This window comes from Mytilus edulis, chromosome 3 (assembly GCF_963676685.1).
Source record: "Mytilus edulis chromosome 3, xbMytEdul2.2, whole genome shotgun sequence".
NCBI classification, from domain to species: Eukaryota; Metazoa; Mollusca; class Bivalvia; order Mytilida; family Mytilidae; genus Mytilus; species Mytilus edulis.
This window is the reverse complement of record NC_092346.1, coordinates 88694072-88714915: the sequence shown is the minus strand read 5'-3', so window position 1 is coordinate 88714915 and position 20844 is coordinate 88694072. Positions and strand designations below refer to the sequence as shown.

General features: G+C 34.1%; 2 protein-coding genes across 2 annotated transcripts; both read right to left on the bottom strand.

Annotated features, from left to right (window-relative positions):
• Positions 1 to 7237: 7237 nt before the first annotated feature.
• Positions 7238 to 8314, bottom strand: LOC139515484 (uncharacterized). Its single transcript, XM_071305058.1, has one exon. The coding sequence runs from the start codon at positions 8312 to 8314 to the stop codon at positions 7238 to 7240; it is 1077 nt and encodes a 358-aa protein (XP_071161159.1).
• Positions 8315 to 14798: 6484 nt separating this feature from the next.
• On the bottom strand, positions 14799 to 15875 carry LOC139515483 (uncharacterized). The gene has a single exon (XM_071305057.1). The coding sequence runs from the start codon at positions 15873 to 15875 to the stop codon at positions 14799 to 14801; it is 1077 nt and encodes a 358-aa protein (XP_071161158.1).
• Positions 15876 to 20844: the final 4969 nt, after the last annotated feature.

Here is a 20844-nt window from a genome sequence, read left to right as displayed (position 1 = left end):
GCTAAATGTGGTTATTTGCATCATTTTAAGGATGACTTTTTTATGTTGATTTTTTTTTTCACGGTGGATACTCGAAATTTGTCTAAAAAATATCGGGAATTGTGTTTATTGTATGCGCACATGAGGCTATTCTACTACGTGTTTTGTTTGTTTTGGGTACATTAAGAATAAGAGACTTTTTCTTTTGAAAATGATCCTGCTGTGAAATAAATACAGTAGACATTGGTCCTTCCTCTTTCACAGAAAATACATAAATCTGTGATCAGCACCAATTTTTTTTTTTTTTTCAAGTGCAGGAAAAAGAAGCCCAACTTGAAACAAAGACAAGAACTGACGATTTCCAGACTTGTGACCGGAGTTGACAGGTGAATTGAATTAGACATTTACAGAAAAGACAAAGAAAAATAATGATTCCTCTATACCTGTTCAGCGACATTGAAGTGATGCAAATAGTATTGTTTGCATAGAGAGAGACCTATCATTTCCTGGTGATTATAGAGTTCTTTGACATAAAACTACAATTTTCGGAGCCCCCCCCCCCTCCCCCTCCTCCAAAAGAAAAGAGAACAAAAAAAAAGAGCCGAGTCCAATTATATTAGACAGGCTGCTGACAGATGCCTATTCACAGGCGCGATCCCACTACTGATCGACACGGGGACTTTTGCCTGCTGCGTTTCCGCCCTTGGCCTGTACGTCCCTCCTTAGACAACCTGGTCACACTGAGCTCCCTCGGTGTGCCCATATTGATACCGATCTTAGTGCGGACGCCCGCTCAACATAGAACACCTGAAAGCAGGACTCCTGCCCTCACACCGTTCACCGACTCCGGTCTCCAGGTAGCTGGATCACAGGAGCACGCCACAACTCCCAACCGATAAACATGTGGAAATTTTCACTATTTATACATGATCATGTTAGGTACCGATACATAAACCATATTTGCATAAACGACATGTATGTATTTAAAAAAAAAACATTATTTAAAACATGCAATTAAAGTGAGAAACTACGGCTATCTATTTATAATATACATGTACACGTGGCAGTGTGTCCATATGGTTACGAGTACTAAAATTATTAGACTGAAGAAATTCAATCGGTCCTTATCATTAGAGTGCTATATTACTGTGAAAGAAAGAAAGAAAAAACATTGATAAAATAAGAGAGAAAAAAAGACAAAAATACAATTTTACAAATTTTGGTGAAATTTAACGTCGAAGGACGTCGCACAGCTAAATGTGGTTATTTGCATCATTTTAAGGATGACTTTTTTATGTTGATTTTTTTTTTCACGGTGGATACTCGAAATTTGTCTAAAAAATATCGGGAATTGTGTTTATTGTATGCGCACATGAGGCTATTCTACTACGTGTTTTGTTTGTTTTGGGTACATTAAGAATAAGAGACTTTTTCTTTTGAAAATGATCCTGCTGTGAAATAAATACAGTAGACATTGGTCCTTCCTCTTTCACAGAAAATACATAAATCTGTGATCAGCACCAATTTTTTTTTTTTTTTCAAGTGCAGGAAAAAGAAGCCCAACTTGAAACAAAGACAAGAACTGACGATTTCCAGACTTGTGACCGGAGTTGACAGGTGAATTGAATTAGACATTTACAGAAAAGACAAAGAAAAATAATGATTCCTCTATACCTGTTCAGCGACATTGAAGTGATGCAAATAGTATTGTTTGCATAGAGAGAGACCTATCATTTCCTGGTGATTATAGAGTTCTTTGACATAAAACTACAATTTTCGGAGCCCCCCCCCCCCCTCCCCCTCCTCCAAAAGAAAAGAGAACAAAAAAAAAGAGCCGAGTCCAATTATATTAGACAGGCTGCTGACAGATGCCTATTCACAGGCGCGATCCCACTACTGATCGACACGGGGACTTTTGCCTGCTGCGTTTCCGCCCTTGGCCTGTACGTCCCTCCTTAGACAACCTGGTCACACTGAGCTCCCTCGGTGTGCCCATATTGATACCGATCTTAGTGCGGACGCCCGCTCAACATAGAACACCTGAAAGCAGGACTCCTGCCCTCACACCGTTCACCGACTCCGGTCTCCAGGTAGCTGGATCACTTTTTTTTTTTTTTTTTTTTTTTTATCATTAATAAAATTTTTATTACATATTTACATACTGTCACCATTGAGACATTCCTCGTTGGTGAGAATTTTGCTATATACAGAGTTGTTAGTAGTTATCCTCCTACATTAGTAAAAAAATAAAATACATCTAGATGTACATGTTTTAAAAGTTAAAAGAATTATATACAGCATAATATGTTGTTTTTTTTATGGCGATTCATTTTTCAAAAAAGTCTGTATGAATAGACGGTGGACAAATTCTATATTGAAAGCGAGACAACTCCAAAATATTTTCAAAAGTCAAACACACCTAAGTGCGATCGATAATTTTACGTTGGAATGTGATCTATTGTTCTAACAACCAATCAAATAGAAGTAACTGTCTAGACAAACAAAACTATGTTGTCGTTTTGAATATCTAATAAAGTGTTTTTGTGTAAAAAATATTTGTAGAATAATTGTCTTTGTTGTGTCATTTTATAATACGTGTATGCGTATTCAATGTATTTTCTTATTGTGTATTTGAAAAAACGTAGTGCATCTATTTCTTTGTCATGAAAAACTTTTAAATTCCGTGTTTTGAATATGCAAACTCGGGCTACACTAAGGAAAAAGTTTAGAAAATAAGTATTAATATCTTGTGAACGTTTTAATAACCCAAGTAAAAATAACTGTTCATAATCAATGGAATTAACCATGTCAGGTGGGTAATTAATAAATATGTTGTGTAATGTGTCTTTCAGGTAATCATGAAGTGGTTGAATCTTTTGACAATGTACAAACAGGTGACCAAGATTCTCTATACCTTGGCCGCATGCTTTGCATGTGCCTGTATCTGCCTGACCTATTTTGACCAACTTTTCAAGTGTAAAAATAGCTCGATGGACAATCCTATAATTTAAACAATGACAATCAGGAGGTAAACAACTCTGATTGACAACCAAATAAAGACTTTTGAAATTGAGAGGCGGATACTGCTCCTCCCAATGCTTTTCAGCAGAGGGCGTTTCAAAAAAATTTGACAGAAGAAGGCTGTAAAAAAATTTCGTCACAGCACTTCTAAAATGAATTTCTCTGTCATTATCTAAACAAATTTTAACAATCGGAGCATTTTCAACATTCAGAGGATTTTCGGATTTTGATAGTTCTTTCCACTCTTCAGGAATACATCGTATGATTTTTTCGAAAGCTGTTTTTATTTGTTCTGTTTTTTCATCAGGAAATTTTTGTTTTATTATTTCATCTATTGAATTTGATGTGAAGAAACCCGGCATAAATTCATAGCAAATGTCTTTTATCCGTATCAAGCCTGTTTGAATGAATTTTTCAAACAGAAGCATTTTACCGTTGCATGTTATATTTGGATTACAAAACAGCGGATTATTATATACATGTTGCACTTGAAAATCGATTTTGAAATCGGCTTTTATTTTATAATATGCGTTTATCATTTCTTGATAATAAAGTGGTAAGTGTTTAATCTGTTTTGAATTTAAATGCGTATACACAATATCTTGTTTTAAATCCATATTATCGATTTTAGTAATAAAGTAATCAAACGCACCTTTCCAGATTGATTGACATTCAGGATCCAAATATTTTTTAAGAAATTTTAGTCTAAAGGCTTGCATTTTTAGAAAAATATCAGGAATATTTAATCCACCTTCAAGTTTTGTACCTACTACACTTTGATATTTTACTAAATGTGATTTATTTTGCCAAAGAAACTTTATAACAATTAGACGGATTTCATTTTTAACTTTTTCTGGCAATGGACATACAGTTACAGTATAATATAACCTCGACATTATAAGGGAAGTTAAAACTGTAGCTCGACCTGGTAAAGTTAAATCTCTTTTATTCCAAAAGAATAAAATTGTTTTTATCTTTTTTATTTTATCTTTCCAGTTTAGAATTTCACATAACTCTTTATCTTTTCCAACATATATGCCTAAAACTTTTGTTACATTTTCACATTTTTGTATATTTAGTTTATGTAACTCTGAATCAGTAATATTGCCAGAACCTAAGCACATAATTTCAGATTTTTGTCTGTTAATTTTAGCTCCAGAAGCTTCACTGTACAAATTTAGAACTTTGAAAGTTTCATTTACAGATTCTTTATTTGAAGTAAAAATATTTGTGTCATCTGCGTGTTGAAATATTTTAGCATTTACAGTTGACTTTGGGATATTTACACTCTGGATATTTTTATTTTTAATTATAGCTTGACCTAATGGTTCTGCCACCAATACATAGAGGAGAGCAGAAACTGGACACCCTTGTTTTATTGAATTATTAAGTTTAACATACTTTGTAAGGAAACCATTACATTTTACACTGCTGTTTACATTATTATAGAATATTTTAATCCACTGCATAAATTTAGGGCCAAAACCAAATTTTTCTAAAACTAGAAACAGATAGTCATGGTCAACCTTATCAAAAGCTTTTTCCTGATCAACTTTTATAAGATAGGCTTCTAAATCATCATTTTCAATTATTTCAATTAAATCTCTTATACTTGATGTAGTGTCTGCAATGTCACGGCCTAATATGCAACATGTTTGAAAACTAGACACTAGTTTCGGCAGAACAAATTTTAATCTATTAGACATTATTCTAGCAATTATTTTGTAGTCTACACAAAGCAAAGATATCGGTCTAAAATTTTTTAAAGAATTTTTATCCCCTTTGTTTTTATAAACTAAGTTTATTATACCATGCCGCATGGATCTTGTTAATATATGTTCTTCTTCTATAACTTTAAAAATTTTAAGAAAAATCTCACCAAACAAATGAAAAAATTTACAAAAGAACTCAACTGTTAGTCCATCAGGACCTGGTGATTTATTTTTTGACATGCCAAATAATGACGATTTAATTTCATGCAGAGTTAAATCGGTTTCTAAATTTTCACTGTCTTCATCAGAAACTTTTTCAGAAATAAATTCCAAAATTTCTTTTGCTTTATCTTTATCTATTACTGTACTAGAGTATAACTCTTTATAAAATTTATGTACTTCTTCTAAAATTTCATCTGTAGTTTTTAAAATTTTGCCCTCTGTCGTTTTTAATTCTTTTACAGCGTTACTATTTTGTTTATATTTTTCAAGTTGCAAAAAATATTTAGAACTTTTATCACCGTCTATAGCCCATTGAGCCTTTGAGCGCAATATTGCACCTTTACAAATTTTATCTTCATATGTTTTAAGTTTTAGTTTCATTTCTTCGAACTTATTTACATCAAAATTTACATTATTTACCGCCATAGACGATAGTTTTTCATATTCATTTTGAAGCTTAAAATATTCTGACTTTTCAATACGCGATTTATTTTGCGCATATGATTTTGATAATTGTTTAATTTTAAATTTTAAATTATCATACCAAATAAGCGGCTCATCATCAAAAAGTCTACAGCTTTTTTCTTTTTCAATTAGTCGTGAAATTTTTTGAACATAATCCTCGTCGTGTAATAACAAATTATTAAATATCCATAACCCTGGGCCTCTCTCAATTTCAGTAAAATCTATATTTAGATTAACAAAAGAGTGGTCACTGAATGTATTATGTTTATAATACACGTTTTTGACGAATTGTGAATATGCTTTCGGAATGAAAATGTGGTCAATTCTACTTTGTATTAGGACATTTTGAACGATACGACGCCAAGAGAAGGTTCGTGCATTTTGATTTCTCGCTCGCCATACATCATACAAGTTAGACATGTCACAAATGTTTGTGAGTTTTTTGTATGCTTTATCTTGTGTGTGTTCTGTTTTACCACAACGATCAAGATTTGACAGAGATGTATTCATATCACCTAGTAAAATAATATTTTCCGAATTCGGCATTTTAGAAGTAAGTCTCTCAAAAAACGTAATTTTTTCTTGCATTATGTTTGGAACATAGCAATTAATTATATCAATAGTTTTATCATCCTGTTTAAAGGAAATATGGATACATCTACCGTCAAAACTTTGTACTTCCGACACTTGATTTTGTACTCTTTTGCTTACTAAAAAAGCAACACCTTGTCTCAGGTTTACACCATTACAAAAATATATTTTTCCTTCCCAAAATTTTTCAATATTTGGAATAATACCATCATCCCAAAAGGTTTCTTGTATACCAACAATATCAAAATAATTTTCTGTACAATATTTTGTAAAATTCTGAAACTTTGTTACATCTCTGAGACCATTAGCATTTATGCTAACAATATTTACCATCAACAAGAAAAATAAACAATAAAGGTGTGTAACGTAACGGTACCCAAATTGCACCGAGTACCCAAATTGCACCTATTAAGCCAAAATAGTAAAAATAATCTTACAAGATTTCCTAGAGACCGTAAACAATTCGTATTTTTATGATTTGATACTATGCACATCTTTCAACATAGGTAAAACTATTTAGATATGCACAAAACGTTCACAGTATTCATCAACAGATGAAGTGTTTACTGACTTTGAAAGGCAAAATGTACTGAAACGTCGCCATGCGACGTCATCAAAACGTCATCTTTTTAAAATGATCAAATACAATATGTTACAAGTATCCATTTAAAAAAAGCGAAAGAGTAAGCCTGGACTAATATCCAATTGTTCAAAATATTTGAAGAAATTAAACAAAAGTTCTGTTATTAGAATTTTGACAGTACGAATTTAAGCATGGATGCAATTTGGGTACTCCTCATTTTAGAATCATTGATGGTTTGGAGGTCAGTTTAGACCAATTTTTCTATGATTCCATATGGATTAAAAATCAAATTGGTGTACCTATATAATAAAGAAGGATACGGCTACAAAATAAACACAGAATGGAAATTTTGGTCTTTATCATAAAAAAACGTAGGTGAAAAAACTGTCAAAATAGGTGCAATTTGGGTACCATCACGTTACCTATGAACTTGAACTTGGTTGTTTAAGGGGGAGTTTGGACTTAGGATTAGACTTCATCTTCTTAATATCCTCAGGGGTGAGGTTGGGGCTAGTAACTAAACGACGCCTTCTTTTTTTCCCCATATTACGAGCCAGTTCCTCATCAGTTATTTCCATTTCAGTCTCACTGGCAATCGAAGACTCTGCATTTTTGTCAACATCAGAATCAACCACAACATTTGACTCATGAGAAACTGACTCGTTCACTTTTCTTGACCCCCTTTTTTATGCAAAATATTTATTTCATTGTCAATTAAATTGTCTTTTGAAAGTTCATGTACTGTCATAACTTCAGTTTGTTCATCATCATCACCGGAATCAGTTTTAGGATTTTCATCTAGGATAAGTTCATCTTGTGCATTATTTTCATCTAGGTTTAGTTCATCTTGGGCAGTATTTACATCGGAATTTTCTTTATCATCTGTTACTTCATCACGGTCATCTAAATTTAGCGTATCATCAACATCATCACGATCATCATTGTTAACCTCTTCATCTTCTTCCATTTGTTCATCATTAGTTACGTTATCGTTTTCGACATTAGAGTCTTCAGCATTCACGTCATCTTGGGGTTCTGTATCAGGACGATCATGATCCCATACAAATTCACAGGTACAGTTAGCTGGATACCGGTGACACTTATCACAGCGTGGTTTCGGACAACTGCGTGCCAAATGACCACTCTCTTTGCAACGATAACACATATTATCAGGACAGTTAATATAAACATGGCCGGATTCGAAACATTTCGAACAGACTCTTTTCTGGTTGTCATGTAATACTCGTATGTATTCGTGCGAATTTACACCTGTCGAAAATTTCATACTGTACGGTAGACTTTGACGAAATTCAGGGAATCTTACTACCACGTACCTTGTACCATCTGCAATGGACGTACCAGGATGCATTCGGCGTTTAATAGGTGATATAAGTTCTGCACCGAAATCTTCTAGTTTTTTCGTAATTTCGTCATCCGTCACGTAATATGACACATTTAGGAAGCTCACCATTTTTTGCTTTGAAAATACAGCGTTCGGCTGGAATTTCACATTGTTAACTTTGAACCCAGTGTCACACAACAAATCAACAGCTTCTAATTCTTTAAGAGTTATTTCGTAAACATTTCCGCTTTTAGGTACGCAAGCCTCTACTACACCTTCACCAATTTCTGCTTCTACACTATTTATTACAGACAAGGCCGAAACATTTTTATTGTCCCCAACATCAACAAGGACAGTCTGTTCCTTCACAGTTCTATTCGCCCCCCTTTCACCAGGCATGGTGAAGGGAGGTTACAAAAACACTTTAAAATGTCAGATATATGGAAAATAAATCTCGATTATCAAAGGAAATGTCCCTAAGAGTAATCACTTACACCTTAAGCCATGGATGGCTCGTCCAAAGACGAAAACAATTTCGATTGAAATTCAGCTATGAATATTACGTCCTTCTCGCTGAATGTCCAAACCGGAAGTCTCATAAACGACATGTATGTATTTAAAAAAAAAAACATTATTTAAAACATGCAATTAAAGTGAGAAACTACGGCTATCTATTTATAATATACATGTACACGTGGCAGTGTGTCCATATGGTTACGAGTACTAAAATTATTAGACTGAAGAAATTCAATCGGTCCTTATCATTAGAGTGCTATATTACTGTGAAAGAAAGAAAGAAAAAACATTGATAAAATAAGAGAGAAAAAAAGACAAAAATACAATTTTACAAATTTTGGTGAAATTTAACGTCGAAGGACGTCGCACAGCTAAATGTGGTTATTTGCATCATTTTAAGGATGACTTTTTTATGTTGATTTTTTTTTTCACGGTGGATACTCGAAATTTGTCTAAAAAATATCGGGAATTGTGTTTATTGTATGCGCACATGAGGCTATTCTACTACGTGTTTTGTTTGTTTTGGGTACATTAAGAATAAGAGACTTTTTCTTTTGAAAATGATCCTGCTGTGAAATAAATACAGTAGACATTGGTCCTTCCTCTTTCACAGAAAATACATAAATCTGTGATCAGCACCAATTTTTTTTTTTTCAAGTGCAGGAAAAAGAAGCCCAACTTGAAACAAAGACAAGAACTGACGATTTCCAGACTTGTGACCGGAGCTGACAGGTGAATTGAATTAGACATTTACAGAAAAGACAAAGAAAAATAATGATTCCTCTATACCTGTTCAGCGACATTGAAGTGATGCAAATAGTATTGTTTGCATAGAGAGAGACCTATCATTTCCTGGTGATTATAGAGTTCTTTGACATAAAACTACAATTTTCGGAGCCCCCCCCCCCCCTCCTCCAAAAGAAAAGAGAACAAAAAAAAAGAGCCGAGTCCAATTATATTGGACAGGCTGCTGACAGATGCCTATTCACAGGCGCGATCCCACTACTGATCGACACGGGGACTTTTGCCTGCTGCGTTTCCGCCCTTGGCCTGTACGTCCCTCCTTAGACAACCTGGTCACACTGAGCTCCCTCGGTGTGCCCATATTGATACCGATCTTAGTGCGGACGCCCGCTCAACATAGAACACCTGAAAGCAGGACTCCTGCCCTCACACCGTTCACCGACTCCGGTCTCCAGGTAGCTGGATCACTTTTTTTTTTTTTTTTTTTTTTTTATCATTAATAAAATTTTTATTACATATTTACATACTGTCACCATTGAGACATTCCTCGTTGGTGAGAATTTTGCTATATACAGAGTTGTTAGTAGTTATCCTCCTACATTAGTAAAAAAATAAAATACATCTAGATGTACATGTTTTAAAAGTTAAAAGAATTATATACAGCATAATATGTTGTTTTTTTTATGGCGATTCATTTTTCAAAAAAGTCTGTATGAATAGACGGTGGACAAATTCTATATTGAAAGCGAGACAACTCCAAAATATTTTCAAAAGTCAAACACACCTAAGTGCGATCGATAATTTTACGTTGGAATGTGATCTATTGTTCTAACAACCAATCAAATAGAAGTAACTGTCTAGACAAACAAAACTATGTTGTCGTTTTGAATATCTAATAAAGTGTTTTTGTGTAAAAAATATTTGTAGAATAATTGTCTTTGTTGTGTCATTTTATAATACGTGTATGCGTATTCAATGTATTTTCTTATTGTGTATTTGAAAAAACGTAGTGCATCTATTTCTTTGTCATGAAAAACTTTTAAATTCCGTGTTTTGAATATGCAAACTCGGGCTACACTAAGGAAAAAGTTTAGAAAATAAGTATTAATATCTTGTGAACGTTTTAATAACCCAAGTAAAAATAACTGTTCATAATCAATGGAATTAACCATGTCAGGTGGGTAATTAATAAATATGTTGTGTAATGTGTCTTTCAGGTAATCATGAAGTGGTTGAATCTTTTGACAATGTACAAACAGGTGACCAAGATTCTCTATACCTTGGCCGCATGCTTTGCATGTGCCTGTATCTGCCTGACCTATTTTGACCAACTTTTCAAGTGTAAAAATAGCTCGATGGACAATCCTATAATTTAAACAATGACAATCAGGAGGTAAACAACTCTGATTGACAACCAAATAAAGACTTTTGAAATTGAGAGGCGGATACTGCTCCTCCCAATGCTTTTCAGCAGAGGGCGTTTCAAAAAAATTTGACAGAAGAAGGCTGTAAAAAAATTTCGTCACAGCACTTCTAAAATGAATTTCTCTGTCATTATCTAAACAAATTTTAACAATCGGAGCATTTTCAACATTCAGAGGATTTTCGGATTTTGATAGTTCTTTCCACTCTTCAGGAATACATCGTATGATTTTTTCGAAAGCTGTTTTTATTTGTTCTGTTTTTTCATCAGGAAATTTTTGTTTTATTATTTCATCTATTGAATTTGATGTGAAGAAACCCGGCATAAATTCATAGCAAATGTCTTTTATCCGTATCAAGCCTGTTTGAATGAATTTTTCAAACAGAAGCATTTTACCGTTGCATGTTATATTTGGATTACAAAACAGCGGATTATTATATACATGTTGCACTTGAAAATCGATTTTGAAATCGGCTTTTATTTTATAATATGCGTTTATCATTTCTTGATAATAAAGTGGTAAGTGTTTAATCTGTTTTGAATTTAAATGCGTATACACAATATCTTGTTTTAAATCCATATTATCGATTTTAGTAATAAAGTAATCAAACGCACCTTTCCAGATTGATTGACATTCAGGATCCAAATATTTTTTAAGAAATTTTAGTCTAAAGGCTTGCATTTTTAGAAAAATATCAGGAATATTTAATCCACCTTCAAGTTTTGTACCTACTACACTTTGATATTTTACTAAATGTGATTTATTTTGCCAAAGAAACTTTATAACAATTAGACGGATTTCATTTTTAACTTTTTCTGGCAATGGACATACAGTTACAGTATAATATAACCTCGACATTATAAGGGAAGTTAAAACTGTAGCTCGACCTGGTAAAGTTAAATCTCTTTTATTCCAAAAGAATAAAATTGTTTTTATCTTTTTTATTTTATCTTTCCAGTTTAGAATTTCACATAACTCTTTATCTTTTCCAACATATATGCCTAAAACTTTTGTTACATTTTCACATTTTTGTATATTTAGTTTATGTAACTCTGAATCAGTAATATTGCCAGAACCTAAGCACATAATTTCAGATTTTTGTCTGTTAATTTTAGCTCCAGAAGCTTCACTGTACAAATTTAGAACTTTGAAAGTTTCATTTACAGATTCTTTATTTGAAGTAAAAATATTTGTGTCATCTGCGTGTTGAAATATTTTAGCATTTACAGTTGACTTTGGGATATTTACACTCTGGATATTTTTATTTTTAATTATAGCTTGACCTAATGGTTCTGCCACCAATACATAGAGGAGAGCAGAAACTGGACACCCTTGTTTTATTGAATTATTAAGTTTAACATACTTTGTAAGGAAACCATTACATTTTACACTGCTGTTTACATTATTATAGAATATTTTAATCCACTGCATAAATTTAGGGCCAAAACCAAATTTTTCTAAAACTAGAAACAGATAGTCATGGTCAACCTTATCAAAAGCTTTTTCCTGATCAACTTTTATAAGATAGGCTTCTAAATCATCATTTTCAATTATTTCAATTAAATCTCTTATACTTGATGTAGTGTCTGCAATGTCACGGCCTAATATGCAACATGTTTGAAAACTAGACACTAGTTTCGGCAGAACAAATTTTAATCTATTAGACATTATTCTAGCAATTATTTTGTAGTCTACACAAAGCAAAGATATCGGTCTAAAATTTTTTAAAGAATTTTTATCCCCTTTGTTTTTATAAACTAAGTTTATTATACCATGCCGCATGGATCTTGTTAATATATGTTCTTCTTCTATAACTTTAAAAATTTTAAGAAAAATCTCACCAAACAAATGAAAAAATTTACAAAAGAACTCAACTGTTAGTCCATCAGGACCTGGTGATTTATTTTTTGACATGCCAAATAATGACGATTTAATTTCATGCAGAGTTAAATCGGTTTCTAAATTTTCACTGTCTTCATCAGAAACTTTTTCAGAAATAAATTCCAAAATTTCTTTTGCTTTATCTTTATCTATTACTGTACTAGAGTATAACTCTTTATAAAATTTATGTACTTCTTCTAAAATTTCATCTGTAGTTTTTAAAATTTTGCCCTCTGTCGTTTTTAATTCTTTTACAGCGTTACTATTTTGTTTATATTTTTCAAGTTGCAAAAAATATTTAGAACTTTTATCACCGTCTATAGCCCATTGAGCCTTTGAGCGCAATATTGCACCTTTACAAATTTTATCTTCATATGTTTTAAGTTTTAGTTTCATTTCTTCGAACTTATTTACATCAAAATTTACATTATTTACCGCCATAGACGATAGTTTTTCATATTCATTTTGAAGCTTAAAATATTCTGACTTTTCAATACGCGATTTATTTTGCGCATATGATTTTGATAATTGTTTAATTTTAAATTTTAAATTATCATACCAAATAAGCGGCTCATCATCAAAAAGTCTACAGCTTTTTTCTTTTTCAATTAGTCGTGAAATTTTTTGAACATAATCCTCGTCGTGTAATAACAAATTATTAAATATCCATAACCCTGGGCCTCTCTCAATTTCAGTAAAATCTATATTTAGATTAACAAAAGAGTGGTCACTGAATGTATTATGTTTATAATACACGTTTTTGACGAATTGTGAATATGCTTTCGGAATGAAAATGTGGTCAATTCTACTTTGTATTAGGACATTTTGAACGATACGACGCCAAGAGAAGGTTCGTGCATTTTGATTTCTCGCTCGCCATACATCATACAAGTTAGACATGTCACAAATGTTTGTGAGTTTTTTGTATGCTTTATCTTGTGTGTGTTCTGTTTTACCACAACGATCAAGATTTGACAGAGATGTATTCATATCACCTAGTAAAATAATATTTTCCGAATTCGGCATTTTAGAAGTAAGTCTCTCAAAAAACGTAATTTTTTCTTGCATTATGTTTGGAACATAGCAATTAATTATATCAATAGTTTTATCATCCTGTTTAAAGGAAATATGGATACATCTACCGTCAAAACTTTGTACTTCCGACACTTGATTTTGTACTCTTTTGCTTACTAAAAAAGCAACACCTTGTCTCAGGTTTACACCATTACAAAAATATATTTTTCCTTCCCAAAATTTTTCAATATTTGGAATAATACCATCATCCCAAAAGGTTTCTTGTATACCAACAATATCAAAATAATTTTCTGTACAATATTTTGTAAAATTCTGAAACTTTGTTACATCTCTGAGACCATTAGCATTTATGCTAACAATATTTACCATCAACAAGAAAAATAAACAATAAAGGTGTGTAACGTAACGGTACCCAAATTGCACCGAGTACCCAAATTGCACCTATTAAGCCAAAATAGTAAAAATAATCTTACAAGATTTCCTAGAGACCGTAAACAATTCGTATTTTTATGATTTGATACTATGCACATCTTTCAACATAGGTAAAACTATTTAGATATGCACAAAACGTTCACAGTATTCATCAACAGATGAAGTGTTTACTGACTTTGAAAGGCAAAATGTACTGAAACGTCGCCATGCGACGTCATCAAAACGTCATCTTTTTAAAATGATCAAATACAATATGTTACAAGTATCCATTTAAAAAAAGCGAAAGAGTAAGCCTGGACTAATATCCAATTGTTCAAAATATTTGAAGAAATTAAACAAAAGTTCTGTTATTAGAATTTTGACAGTACGAATTTAAGCATGGATGCAATTTGGGTACTCCTCATTTTAGAATCATTGATGGTTTGGAGGTCAGTTTAGACCAATTTTTCTATGATTCCATATGGATTAAAAATCAAATTGGTGTACCTATATAATAAAGAAGGATACGGCTACAAAATAAACACAGAATGGAAATTTTGGTCTTTATCATAAAAAAACGTAGGTGAAAAAACTGTCAAAATAGGTGCAATTTGGGTACCATCACGTTACCTATGAACTTGAACTTGGTTGTTTAAGGGGGAGTTTGGACTTAGGATTAGACTTCATCTTCTTAATATCCTCAGGGGTGAGGTTGGGGCTAGTAACTAAACGACGCCTTCTTTTTTTCCCCATATTACGAGCCAGTTCCTCATCAGTTATTTCCATTTCAGTCTCACTGGCAATCGAAGACTCTGCATTTTTGTCAACATCAGAATCAACCACAACATTTGACTCATGAGAAACTGACTCGTTCACTTTTCTTGACCCCCTTTTTTATGCAAAATATTTATTTCATTGTCAATTAAATTGTCTTTTGAAAGTTCATGTACTGTCATAACTTCAGTTTGTTCATCATCATCACCGGAATCAGTTTTAGGATTTTCATCTAGGATAAGTTCATCTTGTGCATTATTTTCATCTAGGTTTAGTTCATCTTGGGCAGTATTTACATCGGAATTTTCTTTATCATCTGTTACTTCATCACGGTCATCTAAATTTAGCGTATCATCAACATCATCACGATCATCATTGTTAACCTCTTCATCTTCTTCCATTTGTTCATCATTAGTTACGTTATCGTTTTCGACATTAGAGTCTTCAGCATTCACGTCATCTTGGGGTTCTGTATCAGGACGATCATGATCCCATACAAATTCACAGGTACAGTTAGCTGGATACCGGTGACACTTATCACAGCGTGGTTTCGGACAACTGCGTGCCAAATGACCACTCTCTTTGCAACGATAACACATATTATCAGGACAGTTAATATAAACATGGCCGGATTCGAAACATTTCGAACAGACTCTTTTCTGGTTGTCATGTAATACTCGTATGTATTCGTGCGAATTTACACCTGTCGAAAATTTCATACTGTACGGTAGACTTTGACGAAATTCAGGGAATCTTACTACCACGTACCTTGTACCATCTGCAATGGACGTACCAGGATGCATTCGGCGTTTAATAGGTGATATAAGTTCTGCACCGAAATCTTCTAGTTTTTTCGTAATTTCGTCATCCGTCACGTAATATGACACATTTAGGAAGCTCACCATTTTTTGCTTTGAAAATACAGCGTTCGGCTGGAATTTCACATTGTTAACTTTGAACCCAGTGTCACACAACAAATCAACAGCTTCTAATTCTTTAAGAGTTATTTCGTAAACATTTCCGCTTTTAGGTACGCAAGCCTCTACTACACCTTCACCAATTTCTGCTTCTACACTATTTATTACAGACAAGGCCGAAACATTTTTATTGTCCCCAACATCAACAAGGACAGTCTGTTCCTTCACAGTTCTATTCGCCCCCCTTTCACCAGGCATGGTGAAGGGAGGTTACAAAAACACTTTAAAATGTCAGATATATGGAAAATAAATCTCGATTATCAAAGGAAATGTCCCTAAGAGTAATCACTTACACCTTAAGCCATGGATGGCTCGTCCAAAGACGAAAACAATTTCGATTGAAATTCAGCTATGAATATTACGTCCTTCTCGCTGAATGTCCAAACCGGAAGTCTCATAAACGACATGTATGTATTTAAAAAAAAAAACATTATTTAAAACATGCAATTAAAGTGAGAAACTACGGCTATCTATTTATAATATACATGTACACGTGGCAGTGTGTCCATATGGTTACGAGTACTAAAATTATTAGACTGAAGAAATTCAATCGGTCCTTATCATTAGAGTGCTATATTACTGTGAAAGAAAGAAAGAAAAAACATTGATAAAATAAGAGAGAAAAAAAGACAAAAATACAATTTTACAAATTTTGGTGAAATTTAACGTCGAAGGACGTCGCACAGCTAAATGTGGTTATTTGCATCATTTTAAGGATGACTTTTTTATGTTGATTTTTTTTTTCACGGTGGATACTCGAAATTTGTCTAAAAAATATCGGGAATTGTGTTTATTGTATGCGCACATGAGGCTATTCTACTACGTGTTTTGTTTGTTTTGGGTACATTAAGAATAAGAGACTTTTTCTTTTGAAAATGATCCTGCTGTGAAATAAATACAGTAGACATTGGTCCTTCCTCTTTCACAGAAAATACATAAATCTGTGATCAGCACCAATTTTTTTTTTTTTTCAAGTGCAGGAAAAAGAAGCCCAACTTGAAACAAAGACAAGAACTGACGATTTCCAGACTTGTGACCGGAGCTGACAGGTGAATTGAATTAGACATTTACAGAAAAGACAAAGAAAAATAATGATTCCTCTATACCTGTTCAGCGACATTGAAGTGATGCAAATAGTATTGTTTGCATAGAGAGAGACCTATCATTTCCTGGTGATTATAGAGTTCTTTGACATAAAACTACAATTTTCGGAGCCCCCCCTCCCCCTCCTCCAAAAGAAAAGAGAACAAAAAAAAGAGCCGAGTCCAATTATATTGGACAGGCTGCTGACAGATGCCTATTCACAGGCGCGATCCCACTACTGATCGACACGGGGACTTTTGCCTGCTGCGTTTCCGCCCTTGGCCTGTACGTCCCTCCTTAGACAACCTGGTCACACTGAGCTCCCTCGGTGTGCCCATATTGATACCGATCTTAGTGCGGACGCCCGCTCAACATAGAACACCTGAAAGCAGGACTCCTGCCCTCACACCGTTCACCGACTCCGGTCTCCAGGTAGCTGGATCACAGGAGCACGCCACAACTCCCAACCGATAAACATGTGGAAATTTTCACTATTTATACATGATCATGTTAGGTACCGATACATAAACCATATTTGCATAAACGACATGTATGTATTTAAAAAAAAAAACATTATTTAAAACATGCAATTAAAGTGAGAAACTACGGCTATCTATTTATAATATACATGTACACGTGGCAGTGTGTCCATATGGTTACGAGTACTAAAATTATTAGACTGAAGAAATTCAATCGGTCCTTATCATTAGAGTGCTATATTACTGTGAAAGAAAGAAAGAAAAAACATTGATAAAATAAGAGAGAAAAAAAGACAAAAATACAATTTTACAAATTTTGGTGAAATTTAACGTCGAAGGACGTCGCACAGCTAAATGTGGTTATTTGCATCATTTTAAGGATGACTTTTTTATGTTGATTTTTTTTTTCACGGTGGATACTCGAAATTTGTCTAAAAAATATCGGGAATTGTGTTTATTGTATGCGCACATGAGGCTATTCTACTACGTGTTTTGTTTGTTTTGGGTACATTAAGAATAAGAGACTTTTTCTTTTGAAAATGATCCTGCTGTGAAATAAATACAGTAGACATTGGTCCTTCCTCTTTCACAGAAAATACATAAATCTGTGATCAGCACCAATTTTTTTTTTTTCAAGTGCAGGAAAAAGAAGCCCAACTTGAAACAAAGACAAGAACTGACGATTTCCAGACTTGTGACCGGAGCTGACAGGTGAATTGAATTAGACATTTACAGAAAAGACAAAGAAAAATAATGATTCCTCTATACCTGTTCAGCGACATTGAAGTGATGCAAATAGTATTGTTTGCATAGAGAGAGACCTATCATTTCCTGGTGATTATAGAGTTCTTTGACATAAAACTACAATTTTCGGAGCCCCCCCCCCTCCCCCTCCTCCAAAAGAAAAGAGAACAAAAAAAAAAGCCGAGTCCAATTATATTGGACAGGCTGCTGACAGATGCCTATTCACAGGCGCGATCCCACTACTGATCGACACGGGGACTTTTGCCTGCTGCGTTTCCGCCCTTGGCCCGTACGTCCCTCCTTAGACAACCTGGTCACACTGAGCTCCCTCGGTGTGCCCATATTGATACCGATCTTAGTGCGGACGCCCGCTCACCATAGAACACCTGAAAGCAGGACTCCTGCCCTCACACCGTTCACCGACTCCGGTCTCCAGGTAGCTGGATCACAGGAGCACGCCACAACTCCCAACCGATAAACATGTGGAAATTTTCACTATTTATACATGATCATGTTAGGTACCGATACATAAACCATATTTGCATAAACGACATGTATGTATTTAAAAAAAAAAAACATTATTTAAAACATGCAATTAAAGTGAGAAACTACGGCTATCTATTTATAATATACATGTACACGTGGCAGTGTGTCCATATGGTTACGAGTACTAAAATTATTAGACTGAAGAAATTCAATCGGTCCTTATCATTAGAGTGCTATATTACTGTGAAAGAAAGAAAGAAAAAACATTGATAAAATAAGAGAGAAAAAAAGACAAAAATACAATTTTACAAATTTTGGTGAAATTTAACGTCGAAGGACGTCGCACAGCTAAATGTGGTTATTTGCATCATTTTAAGGATGACTTTTTTATGTTGATTTTTTTTTTCACGGTGGATACTCGAAATTTGTCTAAAAAATATCGGGAATTGTGTTTATTGTATGCGCACATGAGGCTATTCTACTACGTGTTTTGTTTGTTTTGGGTACATTAAGAATAAGAGACTTTTTCTTTTGAAAATGATCCTGCTGTGAAATAAATACAGTAGACATTGGTCCTTCCTCTTTCACAGAAAATACATAAATCTGTGATCAGCACCAATTTTTTTTTTTTTTTCAAGTGCAGGAAAAAGAAGCCCAACTTGAAACAAAGACAAGAACTGACGATTTCCAGACTTGTGACCGGAGCTGACAGGTGAATTGAATTAGACATTTACAGAAAAGACAAAGAAAAATAATGATTCCTCTATACCTGTTCAGCGACATTGAAGTGATGCAAATAGTATTGTTTGCATAGAGAGAGACCTATCATTTCCTGGTGATTATAGAGTTCTTTGACATAAAACTACAATTTTCGGAGCCCCCCCTCCCCCTCCTCCAAAAGAAAAGAGAACAAAAAAAAGAGCCGAGTCCAATTATATTGGACAGGCTGCTGACAGATGCCTATTCACAGGCGCGATCCCACTACTGATCGACACGGGGACTTTTGCCTGCTGCGTTTCCGCCCTTGGCCCGTACGTCCCTCCTTAGACAACCTGGTCACACTGAGCTCCCTCGGTGTGCCCATATTGATACCGATCTTAGTGCGGACGCCCGCTCAACATAGAACACCTGAAAGCAGGACTCCTGCCCTCACACCGTTCACCGACTCCGGTCTCCAGGTAGCTGGATCACAGGAGCACGCCACAACTCCCAACCGATAAACATGTGGAAATTTTCACTATTTATACATGATCATGTTAGGTACCGATACATAAACCATATTTGCATAAACGACATGTATGTATTTAAAAAAAAAAAACATTATTTAAAACATGCAATTAAAGTGAGAAACTACGGCTATCTATTTATAATATACATGTACACGTGGCAGTGTGTCCATATGGTTACGAGTACTAAAATTATTAGACTGAAGAAATTCAATCGGTCCTTATCATTAGAGTGCTATATTACTGTGAAAGAAAGAAAGAAAAAACATTGATAAAATAAGAGAGAAAAAAAGACAAAAATACAATTTTACAAATTTTGGTGAAATTTAACGTCGAAGGACGTCGCACAGCTAAATGTGGTTATTTGCATCATTTTAAGGATGACTTTTTTATGTTGATTTTTTTTTTCACGGTGGATACTCGAAATTTGTCTAAAAAATATCGGGAATTGTGTTTATTGTATGCGCACATGAGGCTATTCTACTACGTGTTTTGTTTGTTTTGGGTACATTAAGAATAAGAGACTTTTTCTTTTGAAAATGATCCTGCTGTGAAATAAATACAGTAGACATTGGTCCTTCCTCTTTCACAGAAAATACATAAATCTGTGATCAGCACCAATTTTTTTTTTTTTTCAAGTGCAGGAAAAAGAAGCCCAACTTGAAACAAAGACAAGAACTGACGATTTCCAGACTTGTGACCGGAGCTGACAGGTGAATTGAATTAGACATTTACAGAAAAGACAAAGAAAAATAATGATTCCTCTATACCTGTTCAGCGACATTGAAGTGATGCAAATAGTATTGTTTGCATAGAGAGAGACCTATCATTTCCTGGTGATTATAGAGTTCTTTGACATAAAACTACAATTTTCGGAGCCCCCCCCCCCTCCCCCTCCTCCAAAAGAAAAGAGAACAAAAAAAAGAGCCGAGTCCAATTATATTGGACAGGCTGCTGACAGATGCCTATTCACAGGCGCGATCCCACTACTGATCGACACGGGGACTTTTGCCTGCTTGATGGACAGACGGACAGAGTGCAAACCTCAAGTCCCATTCGACTTCGTCAATAGGGACTAATAACATGACCGTATGCAATGTCTTGAAACTGGTGTCGAAAGATTGTAGATCCATTAATGTCAGATAATAA

Coding starts and splice junctions, on each gene's coding strand:
- LOC139515484 (XM_071305058.1), bottom strand. CDS start 8,314: ATGCCTGGTGAAAGGGGGGCGAATAGAACTGTGAAGGAACAGACTGTC.
- LOC139515483 (XM_071305057.1), bottom strand. CDS start 15,875: ATGCCTGGTGAAAGGGGGGCGAATAGAACTGTGAAGGAACAGACTGTC.